The following is a 25,340-nucleotide window of genomic DNA, read 5'->3' as shown; positions in this document are numbered from 1 at the left end:
TGGATGTATGGATTGTTTCTTTCTGGTACAAGTAAACTGGGAAAAGTAAACAATCGGGCCCTGACTCACAAAGTTAAACTTACACACTTTTGTAAGATTATTACTTTTAGGTATTCAGAAACTACATGTGAACTTTTATAACTCTGCACTCCCTATACTTATGTGTGCAGAGATCTCCACCTGTATTGTGGAGTGTTCAGAACTCCGTACACATACGTAAGGAGTACGGAGTCGTAAAACTCTGCGTGTAGTTTGGTGAATACCTAAAAGTAGTAAACTTATACAAAAGTGAAAGTTTATTTTTGTGAAGCTGGCCCACAGTGATTGGTACTCTGAAAGTTATTAGACCTTTGTTTTGATGGACTTTGTTCTTAAGTTTGTTCCTGGTTTAAGGACAATTTGCACATCTGCATCATTTTAGTATGTGCCTTAATTACATCATAACTGGTTGGAACAATACTGCATTGAGTGCACAGCCGGCTCTTCAAATGACGCCCATACGTGTGTATTCAAAGTGCTCCATATGTGCCTCATTCCCCTTAAAGTTTTTTTATTTGTTTTTATAATTTAAATGGCGCAGACCTTTTTTTACAGAAATGTTGGGCCTACTCTTGGGATAGGAATGGAGTTGCTCAGTTGAAGAATGCATACTTTCCTTTAAGTCAAGAAAGGTTGACCTATTTTTATGTAAAATTCCAGTTATGTTTGCCCAAAATCAGATTCATGCCCCTCATGGTTTAAATCTGGAGATGTGTTTAATTAAATTGCATTCCATTACCATTTTTTTATTTCTGGTGTTTAATAATATGTGTATACTTCTTTTATTGTTTGGTGCTAGTAGTGTGTTTAATTTTTAGAAAGTTCTAGGTTAACCTTATTCCCTATAATTTGTCATTTATAATTAACAGAATCCAACATGGAGGAGTCTTGATTTTGGGATTATACCCGACCGACTAGATACATCTGTGTCAAGTTTTGTGGTGAGGATCTGGGGAGGAAAAAACGAGGTGTATCGAATCCTGATTGAGTGGGAAGTAAATCTGGGTGGACTCAAATATTTGGGACAGCAGGTAATGTTAATGAGTGAAATATTTTTTTAAAGAAATGATGTCGATAAGTGCACAGTGAAGGTGCCAGGACCTCTATTTTTTGTTGTCTAAATGTATGTCAGCTTCGTGTAACACACAAACCATTTCCACTCCAAGGCGTTCTGTTTTGTAGTATGTTAAAGTTTCTTATTTTGCAGTATTTCTTTTATTTAGTCATTGGTATCCGAAGTAGTTTGGAAGGAAAGTTGTTGTTTCTTCTATACAAGGACACCGTATTACTCAGTGAAATGCTGACCTGAAACCTCCAGCTCCTCAGTACTTGGCCATCATTTTCAGATAGTTTTTTCCTTGGTGAGTTTGAAGGTGAGCATGTGCTGCTGGAAAATTCGGAGCACTTCCTTTCATAATAGAAAAGCAATCGTTTGACCATAAGAGGCCATGGCTGAAACTATTATTTTCTCTTATTGTTCAACTGCCACAGAAAATTTGCAGCAAATAATGAACGTGGAGTTTGTCAATTATTTCTCCACTGTGATAAAAAAAATCTAACGATTGTGCTACCTCGTTTGTATTCAGTCTTAAGTTACAAAAAAGGAAAACACAAAAATAATATTTGGCGTATTACACCATGACTCAAAGATAGGAATTGTGCTCTGTGCCCAAACATAGAGACAATAGCAAGTCTATAGAAAAACTAGCTCAATTTCAAAAGTCGTTCGCGTTTCTGGCAGCACACACAATGATATAAATTCTGGTATCCAAGCCGAAGCTGCTAGAACTAATATTTGGTGACTGGATCAAATGTTTCATGCAAAGGTTTAAGGGTATGAACCGTGCCATAAGTGCTGCAAGTGAATGTCTTTATAGGATCCACATGACATTCAATCGTTTTACTGGTAAATGTCCTGTAAAGGAAGAATCTCCCAAAATGTCTTCCCACAAAAAAACAGAATTAAGCAATAGGACGGAGAAATGCTTTTCTTTTTTGAGGAAACAATCCTATTCTCTTGTGACTCCACCATTCTCCAATACTATGCTCCACCTCATCTTCATGGCCAATTCTGAAGCTGCAGAAAACTCCAGACTCATCTGCCAACACGGTTATTATCTGGGCCTTCTGCCAGGTCACAAGGAACATCTTAACCCCTTCCACGCTCGTGACGGAACCATTCCGTCACGTGCCACGGTGGGGCTGTGCTGGTGACGGAATGGTTCCGTCACGGCCTGGCCACCGCACCTGCATGGCGCTGATTTCGCGCCTGCGCGGCGCGTTCTATTTAGCGGGCGGGGACATGACGGAACTATTCCGTCACATGCACAACGCCACCGCGGCTCGTGACAGAGTGGTTCCGTCACGAGCATGGCGGCGCCGTGCGACCCCCCCCCTAGCACCGCGTCGCAATTACCGCCGCGGCCAAGGGGTTAAGGATTGCTCCGATCTGATGCCTCACACCTTTGTGCCTCCACATGCTGTGGTCTCAAGACCTAAAAGAAGTCATGGACCACAATGCATTCTGTTGTCTACCTGCGATCATCCAGGTTGTCTCCAAGGATTCGGTCACAGTTAATACCGACCTGGCGGCTCAGACCAGAAGCTTTGGAAGACCCGGTCTTTGGGGAGGAACTGAGGACGAGAATTGAAAAATACTTTAAGGAGAATGAGGGGACTGCGACTTCATTGGCACTCGAATGGGATGCATTTAAGGTTGTGACTAGGGGGTTCTGTATTAGTAAAGTGGCAGGAGTACGGAAAACGATTTTGACTGACCTGGAGACGGCAGAAGGCCGGTTTCGGGTCACGGAGAGGGCCCTGCCGGGGAATCTAGGGGCGCAGACCGAAGTCTCCGAGGCTAGAGAAGCAGTGGTGGTTTAGGTGGAGAGTCTGCGCTCCTCGGACTATAAGTATTACAGGTCATGGATGCATGCTAAGGGGGACAAATCAAGCGCGCTGCTGGCGTGGCTGGCTGATCCACGCCTCGGGGCACGCCAATCCTGGGCCTGGCAGCCCCGTCTGGAGAGATGATGCACACGCAATCGGGGACAAACATCCTGTTCCTGGAGTATTACACTGGGCTCTACAGTAGCCAACTGACTCAGGGCCCTGATGATATATGGGGATATCTGGAGGATGGGGGATCTGCTGAGCAGTGAGATTATAATAGGGGAGATTAAGAGTGCGATTAAACATCTGGCTCGCAACAAAACGCCTGGGGTGGGCGGCCTCCCTATAGAATTTTACTCCAAATATGTAGATTGCTTGGCTCCACGGTTGCAATTGCTCTATCGGAAGGCGTACAAAGTAGGGAGGTTGCCCGAGACCACCAGGGAGGTTATTATTATCCCTCTCCTGAAACCTGGTAGGGAAGCTACGGATATGAAGGCGTGTCATCCGCTGTTAATGTTGACGACTGACTACAAAATATTAAGCAGGATATTGGCATTGCGCCTACTCCCTTGTATGTCACAGTTGATACACCAAGATCAATCCGGTTTTATACCTAAGTGTAATACGCTCTTAATGTGAGACGGCTACTGCGAATTCTAGAGACCTGCCAGGACTTGGCACTGTCGGCTCCGATTCTCTCAGTGGACATAGAGAAGGTGTTTGACACCCTGGAATGGCCATTTCTCTTTCAGACTATGCGCAGGATGGGACTGGGGGAGGAATTCGTGAGGTGGACTCAAATACTGTATACTTCGGCGACTGCTTGGGTGCGGACGGAGGGGACGGTGTCAGCTTCCTGCACAGTGAGTCGAGGAACACGGCAGGGTTGCCCGCTTTCTCCGCTGTTGTTCGTACTGGCGCTTGAACCCCTGGCTGTGAGAGCTAGGTCGGGGAGGCACTATACTGGGCTGGAAGTGCGCGGTGACATGCATTATATATCACTCTACGCAGATGACCTGCTGATGTTCCTGGCGGGCTCTGGCGCAGAGTTGGCGGGGGCGGCGGTGCTGCTGCGGGCGTTTGGTATGGCATCGGGGCTGTGCGTGAATTGGGAGAAGACTAGCCTGTTCCCGGCGCATCAAGCAATGGGAATCCCCGACAACTTAACTGGAATAAGATGGGAGCCCTGCTGCCTGCCGTACCTGGAAATTATTATTTATCACTAGCAAGCAGATCTACTGGAGGGCAGTGCGAGGGGTCAGGGGAAGCATGTCATTTTGGAGTGCTCTGCCACTCTCCGTGGCAGGGAGAGTGGCGCTTCTGAAAATGGTGGTGCTACCTCGACTCCTATACTACTTGCGGACGCTGCCTATCTGGATTCCGGGCCGGGTGTTTAAGATGCTCAGAACTATGGTAGGATGATTTTTATGGGGGAGCGGTAGGAGGTGGGTGGCCCTGACCACGATGATGAGACCTAGAGCAGAGGGGGGATGGGCAACCCCATACATTGAACTGTACTACCTGGCGGCCCAGCTACAGTGGCTTACGCAGGTGGTTGCTCAAGAGTTCAGGGGACTGGATTTTCCAGTGGATCGTTGGTTACCACGGCATGTGCTGTCCTTTGTGGTTCTGGGCCAGAAGCTGCGGGTTGACTTCTGAAGAGAAAGCGCTAAGGGCATGCTAGAATAGAAGTAGATGCAGGGTAGGCGGGACTCACCCGTACGCTCCGGAAATACCTCTTGGAATGTGTATGGCCCTCCGACACAGTGGGGACTGGTCGACATTAGCAGAGTGGGAAGACCTGGGGTTACAGATGATTGGAGATTTGTACGAGGGGGGTGCTCTCTTGCCTTATCAGGCACTGCAGGATAGATATGGATTGCCCAGGGGGGACTTCTTGCTGCATGACGCCATGGTGGCAGCGATTCAGGAACACTGGTGGGAAGGGTTGCTAGAACCGCAGACATCCCCGACATGCCAATATGTAGTAATGGCCGCAGGTACGATAAAGGCAGTAACGTGCCTGTATCGGCGAATGGTGGGGGAGGGTCTTCAGCCACTGACTCGGTTGCGAGAAAAATGGGAGGTAGATCTGGGGAAAGACATATACCTGAATTGACTTGGTCTAAATTAGTGGAAAGGCCGTGGAAGGGTACGCGGAATGCTAGATTACAACTTATCCATTTCTATATCATTCATAGGGCGTACCTAACCCCAGGACAGATAAATAAATAGTTTAACGTGGACACCGCGTGTTGCCCTAGATGGCGCTCGACTGCTGCGTACTTCCCACATATGATGGGTTGCCCGCAGCTCGGCACAAACTGGGAGGAGGTGGTTGGGGACCTCTGTGGGGTGACGGACAGACAGATAGAACCTAATATGGGAGCATGCATACTGCACTGGTACCCTCACACAGCGCGAACGAAGATAACAAGTAAGTTCATTGACCTGGGGTTACTGTTGGCCAAACGAGAACTAACGAGAAAATGGAAATCCACACGGGGCCCTAGTATAGAGCGCTAGAAAATGGAATTCATGAGCTGGGCGGCTAGAGAGAGTATGGTCAGGCTCCAGCAGGCAAGAAGAGTGAATAATGAAAAGGCGATGGAAAGTGCACAAGCATGGGAAGCTCTGGGGGCATTGTTGAAACTGCCGGAGCCGGAATCGGATACTGACTCCTTGGGGGTACCTCAAGAAGAGGCTGAGGCACACTGATTATAGCTAGGCTTTGGGTGGGTAGTGGAGATGGGCTAGGATATGGAGAGAATTGAGTAGCAGCCCACACGCATTGAGATATTGGCACATCCTGACATGTTGCGGATGACTGGACATTCTGGATTAAAGTATGTGATGGGGGTTAGATGGGAGGGGGGTGCAAGAGCCTTAACTGGCAGGAGTTCCACGATGTTCTCCACATAATATTGCTTGGGGTTTGGGATGCAGGTTGCGGTGTTAGCATTAGAACATGAGGGGTAGGCTGAGGCGCCTATTCTGATGTATCGATGTAAGCACACGCCTACCTGTGACCAATGTCTGTAAGCACTGTATCCCATCATTTGCCCGTATTGATGATGGGCCTTGTATGTGGGGATGTTGTTTGGGTTGAAAACCAATAAAATACTTAAAAAAAATAAAAAAAAGGATTCGGTCACAGTGCCATTATTGGAACCCCCTCGAACTGAAATAATCTAGCTGACAAGTGAAAAGACTAGCGCTTGCCTTGGTCCTGTGAAGGTGTGGCGGTCTGACTTTTTCACCAATTGAAAGTCCGTCACAATAGAACACTAGTTATTTCATAAAGTAGATCTGCACGGGCTAAGTCCCTCTCTCCTTCCTTTTCCGTTGAGACCTTTCCTCTGTCTTTGGAACAAGTCTCTATTTTGCAGACAGAGGCCCTGGTCTTGCTGAACAAAGGACCCAGACAGATGGTATCCCTGGAAGAAAGGAGCAGAAGATTGTACTACTTTTACTTCTTGGTCCCCAACATTTAGCCCCGAAAAAAGCACTGAAATCATGAAACACTATCACCATTTACTCCTTATGAGGAAAGTAAATCTCTCATTTTGTTCTTAGTCAAAATAATCTTGGCTGAACATAACAAATTTATATTGAGACAAACCAGAGTGCATTCAAGAAGTATGACATTCACAGAGTGTGAAGAACCTGAGGTCTGTGAGGGCATTTTTATTGTAAGATTAATGCTTCACCCGTTCCTGGCTTTATTGACCATTCCCATGGGTGATACGCTAAGACTGTCCTCCTTCGTCCCTTCTGGTTGTTTGTAATTAGCCAGATATAATGTGCAAAAATATCAGTACTGATCCTACCTTAGACACATGTCACCTTTCTTAAACTCAATTATAGTGTCATCTACAGCGCACATACTACTTTTCTTGAACTCTTAATCTCTGTGCAGCCTTGTAGAGTAATACAAAGGTATTTCACCATCATAACTGTGTCCACTGATGTGACTTTCTGGTGATAGTGTTTCATGATTTCAGTGCTTTTTCGGGGCTAAATGTTTCTCTTATCAAGAAAGAGCTTAATCATGGTAATAGCAAAAGACCTGAGAAAGTGACTTTGACTGCTTATTGTGCAGCTAATAACAATTTAGAAATTATATAGTTACCTGGTCAAACATGCAAAGGTTCAACCATTGTTTGGCTCAGTTTCGTTTCATGACAATAAATTAGTCGCAAAATATGCTTTACTCCCTGAAGACCCAAAGCATGCAGTCTATGGTAGGCTTCCGCCTATTTATTTATTCGTTTCATAGAGTGTGCAATTACCTGAGGGTGTCCCGGTGCTAGCAAACGAATGCCCTCTTTTTACAGCAACTCGCATGCTTTGTGGCTTCTGTCAAAGCCTATGTAAACAAATAGATTTATAGAGCCCTGCGAAATTTTGAGATATTTGGCTCCAGGCATTACTCGAGCAGCAGTCTGTTCCATGCCTGAGCTGTAACCACAAAAAAAAAAAACTCGTTCTCCCAGTTTTGCTCTCTGGTATTTAGGTTCCAGTGATCAGACCGACGAAGGTCGAGTGAAGCAGTTTGGGAGAAACGTATTTTTTAAACATATAATTTTCCTTATTGCATTTTTAATTTTTTCCAATACAGTAGTATACAATCGTCCACATTTACTTCTCTTCAGTCACAGTACCGTTTACTCGACAGCACTATACATGTAAGTCAGGGCCTTACCATCTTATGATTTCAGTGTCGTTCTCGTTTGCGTTGTGATGGTATTCATACAGTAATAAGTAGCCTTGGGCTCCTGTAGCCCGCACAGTCTCATCTCCAATGGAGGGTCGGAATAAAGGTGTATAACTCACATTCACATATCTGCGCATGACAATGCATGAAAACAATAATATTTACAGGTTAAAGCTATACATAACTGGACTCGGCTCTCGAGTGGCATCTGAGAACGTTTCATAAGTAAGGAAAATTATATATATATGCAGATGTTTGACATGTTCATTAGATATTAAGTTTCATAACAGTTCAACCGCACTCTAACAACAACAAATAATAAATTAAAACAAAAGGGATATTAAGTGATCGAATGAGTATGTATACAGTGTTCAGTGTGCTTTCAGAGCTCAGTTGCGACTAGGCTATCATGCCGCTACATGTTGCGGGCTGCAACTTCTGCTTCTTGTGCAATGACATGTGTATTCTTATTGCAATGTCTTAGCACACATAAATCCATTTCATCATGTTCATAACATTATATATACACAAAACGGCTGCAATTGTTCTTCTCAATCTTTTTTTCTCTTTATTCCAGTTGATCCCGCCAACACGTGTTTCGTCGCTAGTTGGGTTGGTCACCCGCGACTTCGTCTGGGCTGGAAAGACATATGTACAATGTGATGTGACAACATCACACATATGTTTTCCACATATTTCATAAAAATTCATTTGTGAGGAGAGACCCGCAGTCCCAATATTGAGGCAGATTAAGCACCCGAATTTTGTGAATTGGTGAGATAGAACATTATATGCATATGGATTCAGGCACAAATTGAGCGATACTGTGTGTCGCTCTAGGTCTGAGCGATTTTTAGCAGGAATCTTTTATGATATATTTAACACAACTAATATTATAAGGTATCGCAAGTGTCAGACGCTTATGCTATCTCATGCTAAAGTGATAATATACAGTGTGCACAGTATATACCCCCATCTTTGGCATACCTGTGTCACTGGTGTGTGGAGCATATGGCCTGTAGATTATAAGAACGAGGTAAGTATTAGGGCAAAAGATCTGAGAAATAAAATATCTACAAATTACTCCTGGTAATATTGGGGCTGTACAAGGTGCATACCTTTCGGCCGGTTATACTTCCGTCCCGGCCAATGTAGCGGCCTGGGTGGCGAAAATTCTGTTGTCCTATTCTGTTGATTCAGTCACCTGTAATTTTTTTTTTTTTTTTTACTTTTTATTACATAAAACAGAAAAAACGAAAACATATCAACATACATTCAAGGCAATACAGCAATAGTACATCCATTAGGTCTGTGCTCAAGGAGGACGGGAGATACATGACTGCAGGAGAGAAAATTCTTCGAATATAGAGAAGGGGGGGGGGCAAAGGCAAAATTGCATATAAACAGCACAATGTACCACAGCTAGAAGGAATGCAGGTCAGGGCGAATGAGAAGGACTAGGAATTTCTGCGAGTGGGGGCGTACAGATATCACCCCGGTATGAGTTCCACTAGTCCCAAATCTTTCCCCATTTTCTGGGCCTGCCTCTTGCTATATATACCGTCTTCTCTCTGAACATGCACCAGTCCACATTCTCTTTCCAAGCAGTCACTGTAGGCGGCCTCGGGGACCCCCACAATTGTGCATTATCCCGCTTGGCAACCATGTTGGCAAGAGTCACCCACTGGAGCTGCAACACGTCATAATCATTCGGACCCCATACATTAAATAAACATTGCCGGGCTTCTGGCAACATCGAAACACCCGTTACTTCATTCATCACATCATGTACACGGTTCCAAAATCTCACCACCTCAGGGCATTCCCATATGATATGGAGATAGGTGCCAAGGAGACCACAACCATGCCTACACAAGCCATCCGTGGAATAGCCCATATGGATCAGACGGGGGCCGGTGACATAGATTCTGTGGAGGATCTTGAGTTGGACCAGACGGAGGCGGGCCGGAATCGCAACCTCCCTGGGAGAGGAAATCGCGGACTGCCAGTCCTCATCATCTAGTTCAATGCCATCAGCAATCCAGGCTTCACGAAGGCGATCAAGCAAACTCGATCGGTTATTAATCATCTTTTTATAAAACAATGAGATAGTACTGTCTGGCACATGACCCTCTAAAACACGATCCTCAAGGGGGGAGGATTCCGGAATATCACTAACACGGGAAACACAGAATTTAAAGCATGGCGTACCTGGACATAACAACATTTTTCCCTATCACTCAGTTTATATTCCGCTTGCAGGTCCGAAAAGGACTTCACCCCTCCTTTAACCCAGAGATCACGCACTTTACTAATACCGATCGTGTCCCATTTATCAAATCCCTTCGTCTTCCATAGGCAACCCAATTTTGCAGAGGCATAAAGCGGAGTTGCGCCAGTTAGTTTATCATTCCAGCCCATAGCTGCCGTCGCACGATGCCAGACCCGCACGGCTATAGCGGTAAGTCCCGAGAGTTGTGAACGGGAGGGTCTCGAGTAAAGCGCCCTGTAGTAGTCACCACCCGGGAGCAGCCACTTATCCATTTCAAAAGCCGGATTCAATGCCGGACCATACATCCCGTGGTTGATGGCAGCAAGTTGGGAAGCCCAATAATACCTACGAATATCCGGAAGTGCTATGCCGCCATCATACCAGGGAAGAGTTAATTTTGAAAGAGCGATACGTGAAAGTCCGTCCCACAGCAATTGCCTCTGCAACGATTCTACCTCCCGAAAATATTTCGACGGGATTACATCAAAACTATTCTGAAGTGCGTATAGAAACCGCGGTAAGGACATCATTTTAAAGAGGGCCGCACGCCCTAAGGGAGACAACGGTAATCTACGCCAGCGCGCTACATCCGAGCGCAGCCTTTGGAGTGGGGGGAGCAAATTACGTTCGTAGCGAACCGCCGGATCCAGCAAAATAAACACACCCAGGTATTTAAAACCAGACTGCGACAACTGGATGGGACAGCCCCGCTGTAAACGAGGGACATCACCCGCGAGCACGTAGATATAGGATTTTGACCAATTGATAACAAGGCCAGAGTTCCTCCCGAAGGAGTTAAGCACGTCAAACAATACGTTAAGCGCTTTTTGGGGAGATGTGAGGTACAATAAAATATCATCCGCATATAAGGAGATACGATCTTCAAATTCCAGAGTCCAACGTATGCCCTTCATCGAAGGATCCCACCGCAGCCAAGCGGCGAGTGGCTCCAACGCAAGAGCAAAGAGAAGCGGGGACAATGGACAACCCTGCCGCGTGCCCCTCCCGAGAGCAAAAGGCATGGAAACACGACCATTAACCACCACCTGCGCCAGTGGCGTTTCATACAGGAGTTTGACCCAACCAATAAAGCCAGCGCCAAATCCAAACTTGGCGAGTGCGGCCCAGAGATACGACCATTCGATTGTGTCAAAGGCCATCGTGGCGTCTAAGGACGCCAAGATGGCCGGTTCACGCAACGTCGGGGCCCTCGCGAGAACACCATGCAAACGTCGCAAATTTAACGCCGTGTTACGATGATGGATAAAACCCGACTGATCCGGATGGATTAGGTCGCTGATCACCGTAATCAGACGATTAGAGAGCAGCTTGGCGAGGATCTTAGGCTCCACATTTAAGAGCGAAATGGGTCTATAAGACGAGCAGCGATCCCGTGGCTTGCCCTCCTTGTGGATCACCACAATAGTCGCAAGACGCTGGTCCCTAGGGAGGGAGCCATTTTCTCGTGCAGCCAAAAACATATCTCGGAGATAGGGGGCTAGAGTATCAGGGCGTAATTTATACAATTCTATAGGAAGGCCATTGGGACCCAAAGCCTTGCCGGAACGAATGGAGCGCAACGCGAGAGCCACCTCATCCACCGAGGGCGCGGCATCCAAACAATCCCTATCGGATTCTGACAAACATGGCAGTGCTATATCTCTAAGCAACAACTGAGAATCCTCCTCGGGCCTGTCGGACACCGAGGTATGCACCTCTCGGAAATAGTCAGCAAAGCATTCAACAATTTCAACAGGGTCCGTTACACGCACACCATCCAATTTCTCAATCACCGGAACCACACGACTCGCTCTCTCCCTTCTGTCTAGCCAGGCAATCAATTTCCCTGCTTTATCACCCACGTCATATAGCCGCCCCTGCTGTTCCCTACTCATCTCCTTGGCCGCATCAGTAACCAGAGTTTTATATTCCAATTGTTTAAGGTGGAGAATATGCAATGCTTCTCGAGTCACATCTCGCTCCAATGCAGTCTCCAATTCTGTAATTTAGTCTCGAGATGAACAATTGCCTCATTGTTACATTTCTTGGCACACCCAATCAACGACAATGCCTGTCCCCTGATAACAGTCTTGAAGGCTTCCCACAGCGAAACAGGCGAGGACACAGAACCCACATTTTCCGCAAAATACAGATCAAATGATTTAAACAGTTCAGTGCGAGTTTTGGGGTTAAGAAGATACCAGGGGTTAATCGGGGCCACCCTCCCTTCAGCGCCTGTGTTAAGATTAAAATGAAACCAGATAGGGGAATGGTCTGATATACCCCGGGCCAGGTGTCTAATCTCTCCAATCGAAGGGGACAATGCAGCCGGTATCCGGATATAATCCAGTCTAGAAAGACTACCATGTGCTCCCGAATGGAAGGTAAACTGAGTCTGCCCTGGATGCATTAGCCTCCAACAATCTAAAAGCCCCAATGTGTCCAGAAAGTCACCCAACCAGGATTGCGCAGCAGGAAGGTCTCTGGGCGGATAGCGATCCGTTCTGCCAGAAATGACGGAGTTAAAATCACCACCCAATATCAAAACACCCTCCGGGAGACCCAAAACCATCTGCCCCAGGTCAGCAAATGTCGTGGATTGTAGGCCAGGAGGAACATACACCGACACTAACAAAACCGTGTTTCCCTCCCACCGCCCAACAAGCGTGGCATATCGACCCCTGGCATCAAGGACCACATCATCAACCTCGAAGGGGAGGGAAGTCCTAAGCAATATACCCACCCCTCTAGAACTAGATGTAAACCCAGAATAGGCAGCAAGACGATAACCCCGTCTATTAAGAGCGTGACAAGTATTCCCAATCAAGTGCGTCTCTTGTAGCAGAACAACGTCAGGCAAAAGGCGCCGCAAAAGCTGCATAACCACCCCTCTCTTTATCCGATCACCCAACCCATTCACATTCCAGCACAATACCCTCAACCCCCCACCCCCCCATCCAAATCTACAATGAACTTCCAACTCAAAACGAGCATCACACCAATGTCAGAGATAGTGAAAGTTTTTTGCCTTGAAAAAGAAAAAACGAACAATCCCAAAACATTTCCCTCCCTGCCCCCAATGTTCCCAACACAACCCCCCTCCACCTTGCACCCCTGCACAGACTCAGAAGCCACCCCAATTTGCAGTGTGCCTGTCGCCCTAACAAACCTGTGATTTTAAAATATTCACAGGTTTGATTACACTTTCCTACTTTCATGGACACTACTCATTGTACGGAGGTGCAGTGCGTTTGGTGTCCTATTCATCTAAAAAAGCCATATTGCGCCTGGAATCAAATTATAAAAACTCACAGAGCCTTATGCTCAGGATAAGAATCATCAATTTGTAATATCGTTAATGGGGGCTCCCCTTATATTTAGAAGATAAGTCCGATCCCGTATTTATAGCTGATATGTCAAGCATGAATTACCTCCCAATTGATGTGCCCAGACGGGTGACCAACAAGACAGTCCAATATCTGGATTGTCTCTAATCACATGACCCAGCGTGAACCAAAACGCCTTTTACATATACAGGGTAGTAGTCATACCTTTTGTATGCAGAAACGAAGTCTCCAAGTTTTTAAATTAGTGCGACCCGCACCATGTAACGTCGTCTTCCCCCCGCAGCAGTTGCTGCATAAAATATCGTATCTCCGTGCTGTAACGAAACAACAAATTCCAAGTCCCCAATTAATATAATGCGACCCTCACGAGCGGTAGTGCCTCATTAATATCTCATCTAAATATCCTACAGACTTACCCGAAATAGCACCCCCGGTTCCGTATTCGAACCTCGCGGCTATCAGTAAACGCCTCAAACGTGCAAGTTGCGTTTCAATTGAAATACGTTCCCGCGGAGTCAGTGTCCTGGCGTCCATTAATTGAAATTAACATAGGATTAATGCTTCATATCATAGCTCTCGGTGACAATGAATATTCCAAGCAGTCACCATCTTCGGCATGGTTAACCTGTGTTCGTCAACAATAGAAAAAGGTGCCCTCCTTATCGGTATAATCGATATGAAAGTCGTCTCATCGTGTATATTATGATATATCAGAGCCCGAATACTACATGCGTGGTACATTTTGTGGTATTGAAAAAGTGGAAGCCAACCAGAGGGGTGGCAACCTTGAACTATACCTCAGGCGCAAAGAGGCACTCTGGATTATGAAATTACAGGCAGTTGAAAAGGGTCTCAATTTTGACCATGAGCTTCATTACTTTTTGGGGGACTAGCAACTGTCACAATGAATAACAATGTCATCATATATATGTATGAATTTTGTTTATCAATGATTATATACATCTCCCCTATGTTACTACACACTGCTTCTGAATTTCCTAACCACACATTTGCTTACTATCTTAGCAAAGTACTTTCCCCACACGTGAGGGTGAAATACATATTAGCTACACTACTGAGGATATACAGCAACACTGCTCTGGGAAAATATATTTTGCATTACACTAGGAACGATACTAACCCAAACCGCCCTCGACTTTTCTATCATCTCCTTCGCGAACTTTGGAAGTCTGGACGCATGGGTTTTGTCCTAATTACCTTTTGAGATATATGGACCTCTAATATCTCCCCAAATAATACTATTAATTTAGAATGTTTAGGAATTCATATTTCACCAGAATGGTGCATGTAGTATTCGGGCTCTGATGTATCATAATATACACGATGAGCCGACTTTCATATCGATTATACCGATAAGGAGGGCACCTTTTTCTATTGTTGACGAACACAGGTTAACCATGCCTAAGATGGTGACTGCTTGGAATATTCATTGTCACCGAGAGCTATGGTATGAAGCATTAGTCCTATGTTAATTTCAATGAATGGACGCCAGGACACTGACTCCGCGGGAACGTATTTCAATTGAAACGCTACTTGCACGTTTGAGGCGTTTACTGATGGCCGTGAGGTTTGAATACGGAACCGGAGGTGCTATTTCGGGTAAGTCGGTAGGATATTTCGATGAGATATTAATGAGACACTACCGCTCGTGAGGGCCGCATTATATTAAGTGGGGACTTGGAATTTGTCGTTTCGTTACAGCATGGAGATACGATATTTTACGCAGCAACTGCTGTGGGGGAAGACGACGTTACATGGTGCAGGTCGAACTAATCTAATTTAAAAACTTGGAGACTTTGTTTCTGCATAAAAAAGGTATGATTACTACCCTGTATATGTAAAAGGCGTTTTGGTGCACGCTGGGTCATGTGATTAGATACGATCCAGATATTGGACTGTCTTGTTGGTCACCCGGACGGGCACATCAGTTGGGAGGTTATCCATACTTATCTTCTAAATATAAGGGGTACCCCCATTAACGATATTACAAATTGATAATTCTTATCCTGAGCATAAGGCTCTGAGATTTTTAAATTTGATTCCAGGCGCATTATGGCATTTTGAGATGAATAGGTATGCACCTGTGAGGAACGTATCTAGGACCCTATTTAAATATTCCCGATTTATGCTCTCATGTGGTTATAACAAATCATATCCTTATAAAGGCATAGGAATCATATCCATATTTATTTATTGCCAATGCAGTCCAAATACGGCAAGGCTACTCCCATAGACTCCTAGAAAGTACAATGCGTTCTTAAAACAAACCAAGCCTCCAGCAGCCCGGGAATTCCCCCTGCTTCTGTTTTGATTTGTCAAAGAACTCCTGGAGTCCTGAAAGAACTGCAAGTTCTTAGTGACGTCTTATGTCCAACCTTAAGTCAAACTCTGCACTTTCCAGGTATAAATATACCAGCATCTGCCTTAGCAGACACACGGTGGTTTGGAGCAGATTGGCTATCTACTTACCCGACGCCCTGCTGAAACAAGTGCCGAAGGAAGCCGACCCTCCCATTGACGCACTGAGAGAGACGCTGTCTTTTCTCCTGCCGAGAAATCCAGCTCCAGTGTTTCCAGTCACCCTTGCGGGTTGCTGGGAGATCGAGTCCTGAGAAAGAGATACAAGACCTCCTTCATTCTATAACCAAGGTACGGAGCTGATTAGACCCTTAGAGAATTCTTGATTCAGATTCTTGGCAAAACTATCTTAACTAAAACTATATACCACTTACTCCTTCCCACGTACTAGGCTTAGGTTAGGTACACCGGGGTAGGCGTATTTTAGAAACACCAGTTGAGTACGTTTAGTCAACTTTTATCATTGTATGTATTTTATCCGTTTTAAGTAGCTTATGGCTTAGAAACCATATAAATGCTTTTACAGTATTATTTCATAATACTCCTTTACTGTACGCACTTTACTTTATGACAAGTATTGCAATTGTGGCAATTCACTTCTCTTGCATGAGAAAGAAGACTGCTCAATAACCACTTGGATGCTCAGGCCTTTTCCATCCTTCCCATGTAATTTCCATTGAAATGAATGGCAACTCCATGACGAGCTGAGCTCGTCATGAGGGTCGAAGGGGATAAAGAACCACTTTTATTGAAAACGCCCGTCTCTCTATTTCTCTGCACTCCTGGTGAAACTAAGCATGCACGATTGACTGAGTGAAATAGCTGTCTATTGTTTCCGCGACTCTGGAGATATACTCCTTATTCTGGAGGGAGCAAAGTTGTCATGTTTATGCGGTTGTCAGAAACTAATCCCTTGTCTATTCAGGAAAGTTAACACCTTCTTGTTTACTCGAGAAAGTTTCTAGTGACCTCTGAGCTAACTGGCATTCATATTTAAGTCTAACATATTCAATAGAGACCTAGTCGACCTCAGTCCTACGTCTAAACTATCGTTTGTTATTCCAATGCGCAGAGCCTATTGGGAATATAGGAACTACACTACAGCCCCAATATTAACTGGAGTAACTTGTAGATATTTTATCTCTCTGATCTTTTGCCCGAATACTTACATCGTTCTTATAATCTACAGGCCAGATGCCCCACACACCAGTGACACAGGTATGCCAGAGATGAGGGTATATACTGTGCACACTGTACATTATCACTTTAGCATGAGATAGCATAAGCATCTGACACTTGGGATACCTTATAATAATGGTTTTGTTAAATATATCATAAAAGATTCCTGCTAAAACTCGCTTAGACCTGTAGTGTAGTTCCTATATTCCCAATAGGCTCTGAGCATTGGAATAATGTAAACAGCAGTGTAGACGTAGGACTGAGGTCATCTAGGTCTCTACTGACTATATTAGACTTAAGGTTTGCCAGCTAGCTCAGAGGTCACTAGAAACTTTCTCGAATGAACGAGGAGGAGTTTAACCTCACGGGATAGACAAGAAGGGATTAGCTTCTGACAACCATAAAACATGACACCTTTGCTCCCTCAGAATAAGAGTGTATCTCTAGAGTCGTGTGAAAACAATAGACAGCTATTTCACTCAGTCAAGTGTGCATACTTAGTTTCACCAGAGTGCAGAGAAAAGAGAGACTGGCGTTTTCAATAAAAGGTGTTATTTATTGAGCAGTCTTCTTTCTCATGCAAGAGAAATGAATTGCCACAATTGCAATACTCATAGTAAAGTAAAGTGCGTACAGTAAAAGGAGGATTATAAAATACTGTAAAAGCATTGATATGGTTTCTTAGCCATATGATACTTTAAAATAGATAAAATATATACATACATATATACATTGACTAACGAACTCAACTGGTGCTTCTAAATACGCCTACCCCGGTGTACCTGACCTAAGCCTAATACGTGGGAAGGAGTAAGTAAGTAGCAGTTTAAGTTAAGTTTGGTTTGCCAAGAATCTGACTCAAGAATTCTCTTTAAGGGTTTTGTCAGTTCCGTACCTTGGTAATAGAAAGCAGGAGGTCTTGTATCTCTCTCTTAGGACTCGATATCCCAGTAACCCGCGAAGGTATCTGGAAACACCGGAGCTGGATTTCTCGGCAGGAGAAAAGACAGCGTCTCTCTCAGTGCGTCAAAGGGGAGGGGCAGCGTCCGTGGGCTCTCGCATCAGCTGGGCTCTTGGGCAAGTAGATAGCTGCTCTGCTCCAAAACCACCACTGTGTGTTTGCTTAGGGCAACGTTGGTATATTTATACCTGAAAGGTGCCTGGTTTGACGTAAGGTTGGACATAAGACGTCAATAAAGATGTCACTAAGAACTGGCCGTTCTTACAGTGCTTTATAGGAGTTCTAGGATGAAATCAAAACAAAAGCAATGGGGATTTCCCAGGTTGCTGGAGTTTTGGTTTGTTTAGAGAACTCGTTGTGCTTTCTAGGAGTCCGGGGAAGTAGCCTTGCTTAATGTGACTGCATGGGCTACGACTAAATATGGATATGATTCCTATGCCTTTATAGGGATATTATTTATTATAACCGAACAAGGGCATAAAATAGAAATATCGATTTAGGTTCCTAGATAAAAACACAATACCCACTCCACGATCTAATGTCCATCATTACTAAAACTAAGCAATAGTAAACATATAAAGGTGCATGTGTATTCCAACTCACCCCAAAATACATTTTTTTGCATTTGAAATGGTGTATGCGAAATACATGAAAATGATTATTGGTGCTGTGCGCTTTTCAAGCAGTGTAATCGTTCAGTTAAAACGATGCATATATATATATTAGCTGAATGATTTGCAAAATTTACACATGAAATGGCTCTTAATACAGAAAAGAAGGTCGAGACCATTCCCTCACATATAAATACAGTTGCTGTAAATGTGCTAGAGGCTGAGGTAATATATTGTCTCTAGAGTTCCTAAAAATAGAAGCTCTGTTCTTTAAGAATAGTTCTACTTTAAGCAGAGTACATGTGCCAGAAAAAGTAAATATTTTGGAAGTTGAAAAAAAAATTATTTCGCTTTCAGGGGAAAAAATAGTTACAAATATTTTCAGTAGTTTTTGTTTATCAAAGCTGAAGGCCGAATTCAGAGTTCAGGGAACGCTGTGTGCTTGCTGCTTAAAAAGTTATTCTTTCTGTTCAGGGGAGAACATCATTTCAGACTGACTTTCAAAAAAGTGGTCTACCGCTTCAGGTGAAAGTTCGACCTAGTTTGAAAATGCCGCAACAGTGCAGTCGTGAGAATGATTGCTATCATCGATGTCAGGATCAGCAATGCTCACAGAAGGTCGTACCTGGGTGATGTTGCTCTCATCTCGTACTTCACTACCACCTAATCGTAGTGGCGAAGTTTCAACGTATGCCGTCATCAGAATGGGTAGGCGCTGGGGACAACACGATGCATGAGCCGTTACATGACTTAGCAAAGTATCTGTATCCAATGGTACTGTTGTTGGTAGTGTAAGCCAGACGTCCAACACGCATTCTTCTCCGCATAGCATACATCGAAGCACAGGTAAGATGCAATTCTGCCAGATGGGTCTGAATGAAAGAAACCAGGTCATATTCAGATCTCTTAGCCGGGCTAATCCAAGGACTTTAGTTATGCGGTCCCGATAGCGTATAGCCAGGATCGTTTCTTCCATCGTTGCTGGAGTCTTGTCTGCGACTTGGCTTGCCATATCGGAGCAGAAGTATCAAAAATAAAATTCCTTCTACGAGACCCAACAGAAGTGGTAGTCCGCCAAAGACAGAATGGACAAAATTAGGAAAAATGCCCAAAACTGTTTTGAAGGGTGTTAACAGTCCCGAAATTTTTTTCTTAAATATGTGTGGGATACCACTGGTATCTGACATATTTAGGATTTGGCTTCGCATTTCTGCGAAATGCACAGGGCAATTTGTAGATAAAAGGGTATGTATCTCTGCCGTTGTCCTTGCAACTTGCAGATCATACGTTTCTTTTGATGACGTTAAGGGCACAGTTGTCTGTAAAAGAACAGACTTCATTCTGCTTAAAGTATCAATTCGAATAGAAGAGATATTCAAAGAAGGTCACATTTTCGCCTCCGTGTCTGGAGTGCTGTTTGGATACAATACTTGCATACAGCAAGTGACCATGGAACTCATGCTCACGAGATAGGCTGTTCCTGGCACTATGCCACAACAGCTGTGGTCCACTATTAGAATATAGCTCCCGTTAGAAAGCTGTCTAAAGAATGGCTCTATTTGCGTTGCAGGTGTGCCGTGCTGGTGACATGAAAGGTTATTTGAAGTCCCCTCACAGGCCCATGCAAGTTAATACCTTGACACAGAAGTATACCGCTTAGTGATCGTTTACAATTGTCACCACTAAGAAATACATTGTTTCTTTTCACTGTAACGTGTGTGTGTAAGGCAATTTCCATGATGACTTAATGTATCCTTTACCCAACCTTTCATACTGGCCCGCAGGTATATACTCTTGGCAGTATTTAAATTGGAAAGTTGTTATCGGAATTGTAATTATCCCTTGTATTATCCATTCAATGACAGGTCTTTCTGACATTGTCAATGGTAATCTCTCAAGTTTTTCAATGCTCAGAATTGTATAGTCTGCTCCTTTTTGTGCCAAACTGATTTGTTTATCAGTAAGGTTAAAGATAGAGAATAATGACGTTGTGTTGATTAAACGCCATGGTACGTAGCCTGAACGCAGATTTTGCAACGTCCAGCCAAGCTGTACAATAGAACGTAATTGGGACTGACCATGTTGTAACATTAGTAAGTCCTGCTCTATTATATCAATAGCAGATGATACAATACTGTCCAGTGAATATATTCTGGAGGACAGAGTCATTAACCCATTGTCCACAACAGAAAGTGACTTTTCCAAATTAATACGATCAATTTCTCGTATTTTTTCTGCTGTTTCAGTTTGCGTTTCTTTCCAAGCTTCGTTGTATGCAGCGTATATACCGGCCGCTATGAAACGTTTTTGACGCTGTTTGCGTGGTCCCATTATGAAATCACACAAGTCAGCACCGTCTTTAAGTAAAGTCAAGTGTTGCTTAATTTCTGCCAGTGTGGATTTCTGTAGCCATTCGAGGCAGAGTTTCCCTACACTCAATCAATCAATCAATCATTCCATTTGTATAGCGCACTACTCACCCGGGAGGGTCTCAAGGCGCTCGGGGGAAGGGGTATGCTACTGCTCGAACAGCCAGGTCTTGAGTGGTTTCCTGAAGGCGAGATGGTCCTGGGTCAGCCGAAGGTGGATGGGGAGGGAGTTCCATGTCTTGGCAGCCAGGTAAGAGAAGGATCTTCCTCCGGCGGTGGCTCTTCGGATGCGTGGAACGGCTGCGAGGGCGAGGCTGGTGGACCGTAGCTGGCGAGTGGGCGTGTAGAAGGTCAGGCGGTCGTTGAGGTACTTGGGGCCCAGGTCGTGGAGAGACTTGTGTGCGTGGGTGAGGAGCCGGAACGTGATCCTCTTGTCGACGGGGAGCCAGTGCAGGTTCCTCAGGTGGCTGGAGATGTGGCTGCGTCGGGGGACATCCAGGATGAGTCGGGCGGAGGCGTTCTGGATGCGCTGGAGTCTTTTCTGTAGCTTGGCTGTGGTTCCGGCGTAGAGGGCGTTTCCGTAGTCCAGTCGGCTGGTGACGAGTGCCTGGGTGACAATCTTCCTGGTCTCGGTCGGGATCCAGCAGAAGATCTTGCGAAGCATACGCAGGGTGTTGAAGCACGATGAGGAGACGGCGTTGACTTGTCTGGTCATCGAGAGGGAGGAGTCCAGGATGAAGCCCAGGTTGCGTGCGTGGTCGGTTGGCCTGGGTGCGGTGCCCAGGGCTGGGGGCCACCAGGAGTCGTTCTAGGTGGAGGGCGAGGATCCCAGGATGAGGACTTCCGTCTTGTCCGAGTTCAGTTTCAGGCGGCTGTCCTTCATCCACTCGGCGAAGTCTTTCATCCCTTCGTGTAGGCAGGTTCTGGCGGTGTTGGGATCTCTGGTGAGGGAGAGGATCAGCTGGGTGTGGTCGGCGTAAGAGATGATGTTGAGGTTGTGCTGGCGTGCGATGGCTGCAAGAGGTCTCATGTAGACGTTGAAGAGGGTGGGGCTGAGTGAAGATCCTTGCGGGACGCCGCAGATGACTTTGGTGGCCTCGGAGCGAAACGGGGGGAGGCGGACTCTTTGTGTTCTTCCGGCGAGGAACGAGATGGTCCACTCCAGTGCCTTCTCTTGGATACCGATGTTGCTGAGGCGCTGGACTAGGGTGCGGTGGCAGACAGTGTCGAACGCAGCGGAAAGGTCCAGGAGGATGAGGGCCACTGTTTCCCCCTTGTCGAGCAGGGTCCGGATGTCGTCGGTGTCTGCGATGAGGGCGGTCTCGGTGCTGTGGTTGGCTCTGAAGCCGGACTGCGAGGGGTCGAGGGATCCGTTCGTCTCGAGGAAGGCGGTCAGCTGTCTGTTGACGATCTTCTCGATGACTGTAGCAGGAAAAGGGAGGAGCGAGATGGGGCGGAAGTTCTTGAGGTCGGTGGGGTCCGCTGTAGGTTTCTTCAGGAGGGCGCTGAGCTCGGCGTGCTTCCAGCTCTCCGGGAAGGTGGCGGTGTTGAAGGAGGTGTTGATGATGTTCCAGAGTTGGGGTGCGATGGTGGAGTCGGCCTTGTTGAAGACGTGGTGTGGGCAGGGGTCGGTCGGTGATCCGGAGTGGATGGTGTTCATCGTGCGGGCTGTGTCTTCGGTGGTCACCGTGGTCCAGGTGCGGAGGGTGGCGGTCAGGGGGCGTTGGTTCGACGGTTGGGTGCGTGGGTGGTGCCCCAAAGCTGTTGTGGATGTCAGCGATCTTGCGGTGGAAGAACGAGGCGAGGGAGTCGCAGAGGTCTTGTGACAGAGTGATGTCGTTGGTGCCGGTGCTGGGGTTGGAGAACTCCTTGACGATGGTGAAGAGCTCTTTGCTGTCGTGGGAGTTGTTGTCTAGTCGTTTCTTCAGGGATTTCTTCTTGGTGGTGCGGATGAGCTGGTGGTGCTTCCGGGTAGCGTGTTTGAGGGCGGTCATGTTGTCGGTGGTCCGGTCGAGGAGCCAGGCTTTCTCGAGGGTGCGGCAGGTCTTCTTGGAGTCCTTGAGTTAGTCGGTGAACCAGGATGCCTTCTTGCTTCTGGGTCTGCTGGGAGGGTTCTTTAGTGGCGCGAGGTCGTCGGCGCAGGCGGTCAGCCACTGTGTGAAGTTGCGGGCTGCTTCGTTGGGGTCCGTTGTGTTGGCGGGTGGGCTCTGGCTGAGGGAGGTGGTGAGCTGGTCATCGGTGATCTTGCTCCAGCTCCTGTGAGGTACCTGTTGCGGGTGGTGGTTGGTCGTGGTTCTTTTGAAGCTGAAGTGGACGCAGCTGTGGTCGGTCCAGTGGAGTCCGGTGGCGTGGCTGAAGGTGATGTACTTGCTGGAAGAGAAGATGGGATCAAGCGTGTGGCCGGCGTAGTGGGTGGGGGTGTTTACCAGTTGCTTGAGTCTGAGGTTAGCGAGGTTTTCCAGCAGGGCGGTGGTGTTACGGTCCTTGTTGTTCTCCAGGTGGAAGTTGAGGTCCCCTAGGAGGATGTAGTCAGCGGAGGGGAGGGCGTGTGGGCTGATGAAGTCTGTGATGTCTTCGCTGAATTGTGTGCGTGGTCCTGGGGGTCTGTAGACGAGGGTTCCTCTGAGGGTCGTCTTAGGGTCGGTGTGAATCTGGAAGTGGAGATGTTCGGCTGCGGCATAGGAGTCGCTGGCGTCGGTCGTGATGCGGATGGTGTTCCTGTGGATGATGGCGATGCCTCCTCTGGTCTGGTTGATGCTGTCCCTCCTGATGATCTTGTACCCGTCCGGGATGGCATGGCGATGTCGGGTGTAGAGGAGGCGTTCATCCAGGTTTCCGTGAGGAAGGCGACGTCCGGTGATGTAGCGTCGAGGAGGTTCCAGAGTTCCACGGCGTGTCTGTGGACGGAGCGGGTGTTGAGCAGGATGCACTTGAGGTGGTTCCTGCAGGTGTTTGTCTTGGCGGGTGCGGGACGGGTTCGGAGGCAGGTGAACTTGCAGGTACAGTGGGTGAAAGGTCCGTGGGTGCGTCTCGGGGTGGCTCGGCAGCAGGCGTGGGTCCGGCCGGCATTGAGTGCGTTGAGAGTGGCGGCGTCGTAGGTCAGTCGGGTCATCTTGCATCGGCGGGGAGGACCAGGGGTCCTGGCGCTGGGCGCAGGCCAGGCGCAGGCCAGGCGCAGACGGGCGCAGACGGGCTTGCCTTTGGCGCGCCTTCGGCGCACAATCTGCACGCTCGCTGCGCGTCAACGCTGCGTGTTGGAGTGGGTGTCATAAGTAGGGAGCCGGGGCGAATGGGTAGGAGGGGGGCGGGGCCACAGGGAGGCAGCGGCGGGAAAACGGTCACAAGGGCGGCCCAGCGGCGGCTGGGTCGTCCGGGCAAAAAGCAGGCAAAACGAAGGAAGCACGAGGCAAGGCAGCGGCAGGCAAGCAGGAGCAGTGGTGTGTGGGGGCGACCTCGCCTGATATACAGGCTCAGCGGTCTGTATGTTGTAACTATCCCTGGATGTTGTCTCTGGGAGTATCTAGGGTCTGGCCTGGTCAATTTGAACCCCTGTATTTTGTTCAGGAATCTATCTTGACAGTTATTTGTGTCTGTGGGCCAGATCAACCATTTTTTCCAATCAGGATGTGTTCTGTTTTGGTTAAAAATATGGGATTCGTCTATCTCAACATCTGTATTGCTATTACTGACAGGCGTTGACTTTGGAATAGACGGTTTGTTTAAGTCTTTAATTTTGGCTAGGCCAAGACAGGTTGTCTGTTGAATGGTGTCATTCAAGAATATAATTTGTTCTGGGATCATGCAGGCTCTAAATAATGCTTCTAAACGTTGGACCTGCCAATCTTTGGTACCCCAGATAGTTTTTGTTTCAATGTTGTTTTTCAAAAAATCAAAACCAAATGTCATTTTTTCATAAAATGTTTCCGAATAGATTAATTTAGTGTTTGTCAGCATTGTTTTCACCCCTGTCTTATTTAACAGTTTGAAATAAAACGTTACTGCTTCACTTGTGTTAAACCCTGAGAAGTATGGGAATTTCTCGTAAAATGTTTTCGAACTACCTTTTGGTGGAGTTGCACAATGTTCCCATTGATTATAATTGAAAACATTTCTAGGTTGAGCAGATTTATGCAAATAATGGTGTGCAAAGTGATTTGTAGCAGTACATTTCTTCATAATTAGATGAACCCTGTAAGTAATCATGTTCTGTACATTTTGCTGACATAACTAAATCTGACATCATATCATTAATACTTTCAAAGTCCCAGTCATCAGAGAATGTGCTCGGTTTTACAAAGTCACTTAATGAAACCTTAAACTGGTGTGGATATTTCAAGAGCTCGACCGGGCCATAGATTTCGTAATCCGTTTTGTCCCAAGCTACCCCACCGGGTATTGGATTGGCTGTGACATTCACTGATGATAGTTCTCTTTTCTCGATGTGAGATGACTTGTGTGGCTTTAGGACCAAGTTGATGTTCTGACTTGCTGTGTCCATTGTACTGTATTTTCCCTCAATGAATTTTCCCAAACAAAGAACCATGATGAGCCAAAGCAGGAGGAAAAGTACA

At 46.3% G+C, this 25,340-nt stretch overlaps 1 protein-coding gene across 2 annotated transcripts in view; it reads left to right on the top strand.

The window, feature by feature from the left end:
* The window catches only part of UVRAG (UV radiation resistance associated), a 406,695-nt gene that overhangs the window by 136,792 nt on the left and 244,563 nt on the right, over positions 1-25,340 (top strand). The window contains exon 4 of one of the 2 annotated variants that reach the window (XM_078658530.1): positions 909-1,070. The exons of the other annotated variant lie outside the window; for it this stretch is intronic. Within the exon in view, the coding sequence (XP_078514656.1) occupies positions 909-1,070 (162 nt within the window). The remainder of the gene's footprint in view (positions 1-908; positions 1,071-25,340) is intronic. 2 annotated transcript variants of the gene reach the window in all.

Source organism: Lissotriton helveticus, chromosome 8 (genome assembly GCF_964261635.1).
Source record: "Lissotriton helveticus chromosome 8, aLisHel1.1, whole genome shotgun sequence".
Taxonomy (NCBI): domain Eukaryota; kingdom Metazoa; phylum Chordata; class Amphibia; order Caudata; family Salamandridae; genus Lissotriton; species Lissotriton helveticus.
Note: the sequence above shows the minus strand (reverse complement) of the source record. Positions and strands in the feature narration are given on the sequence as shown.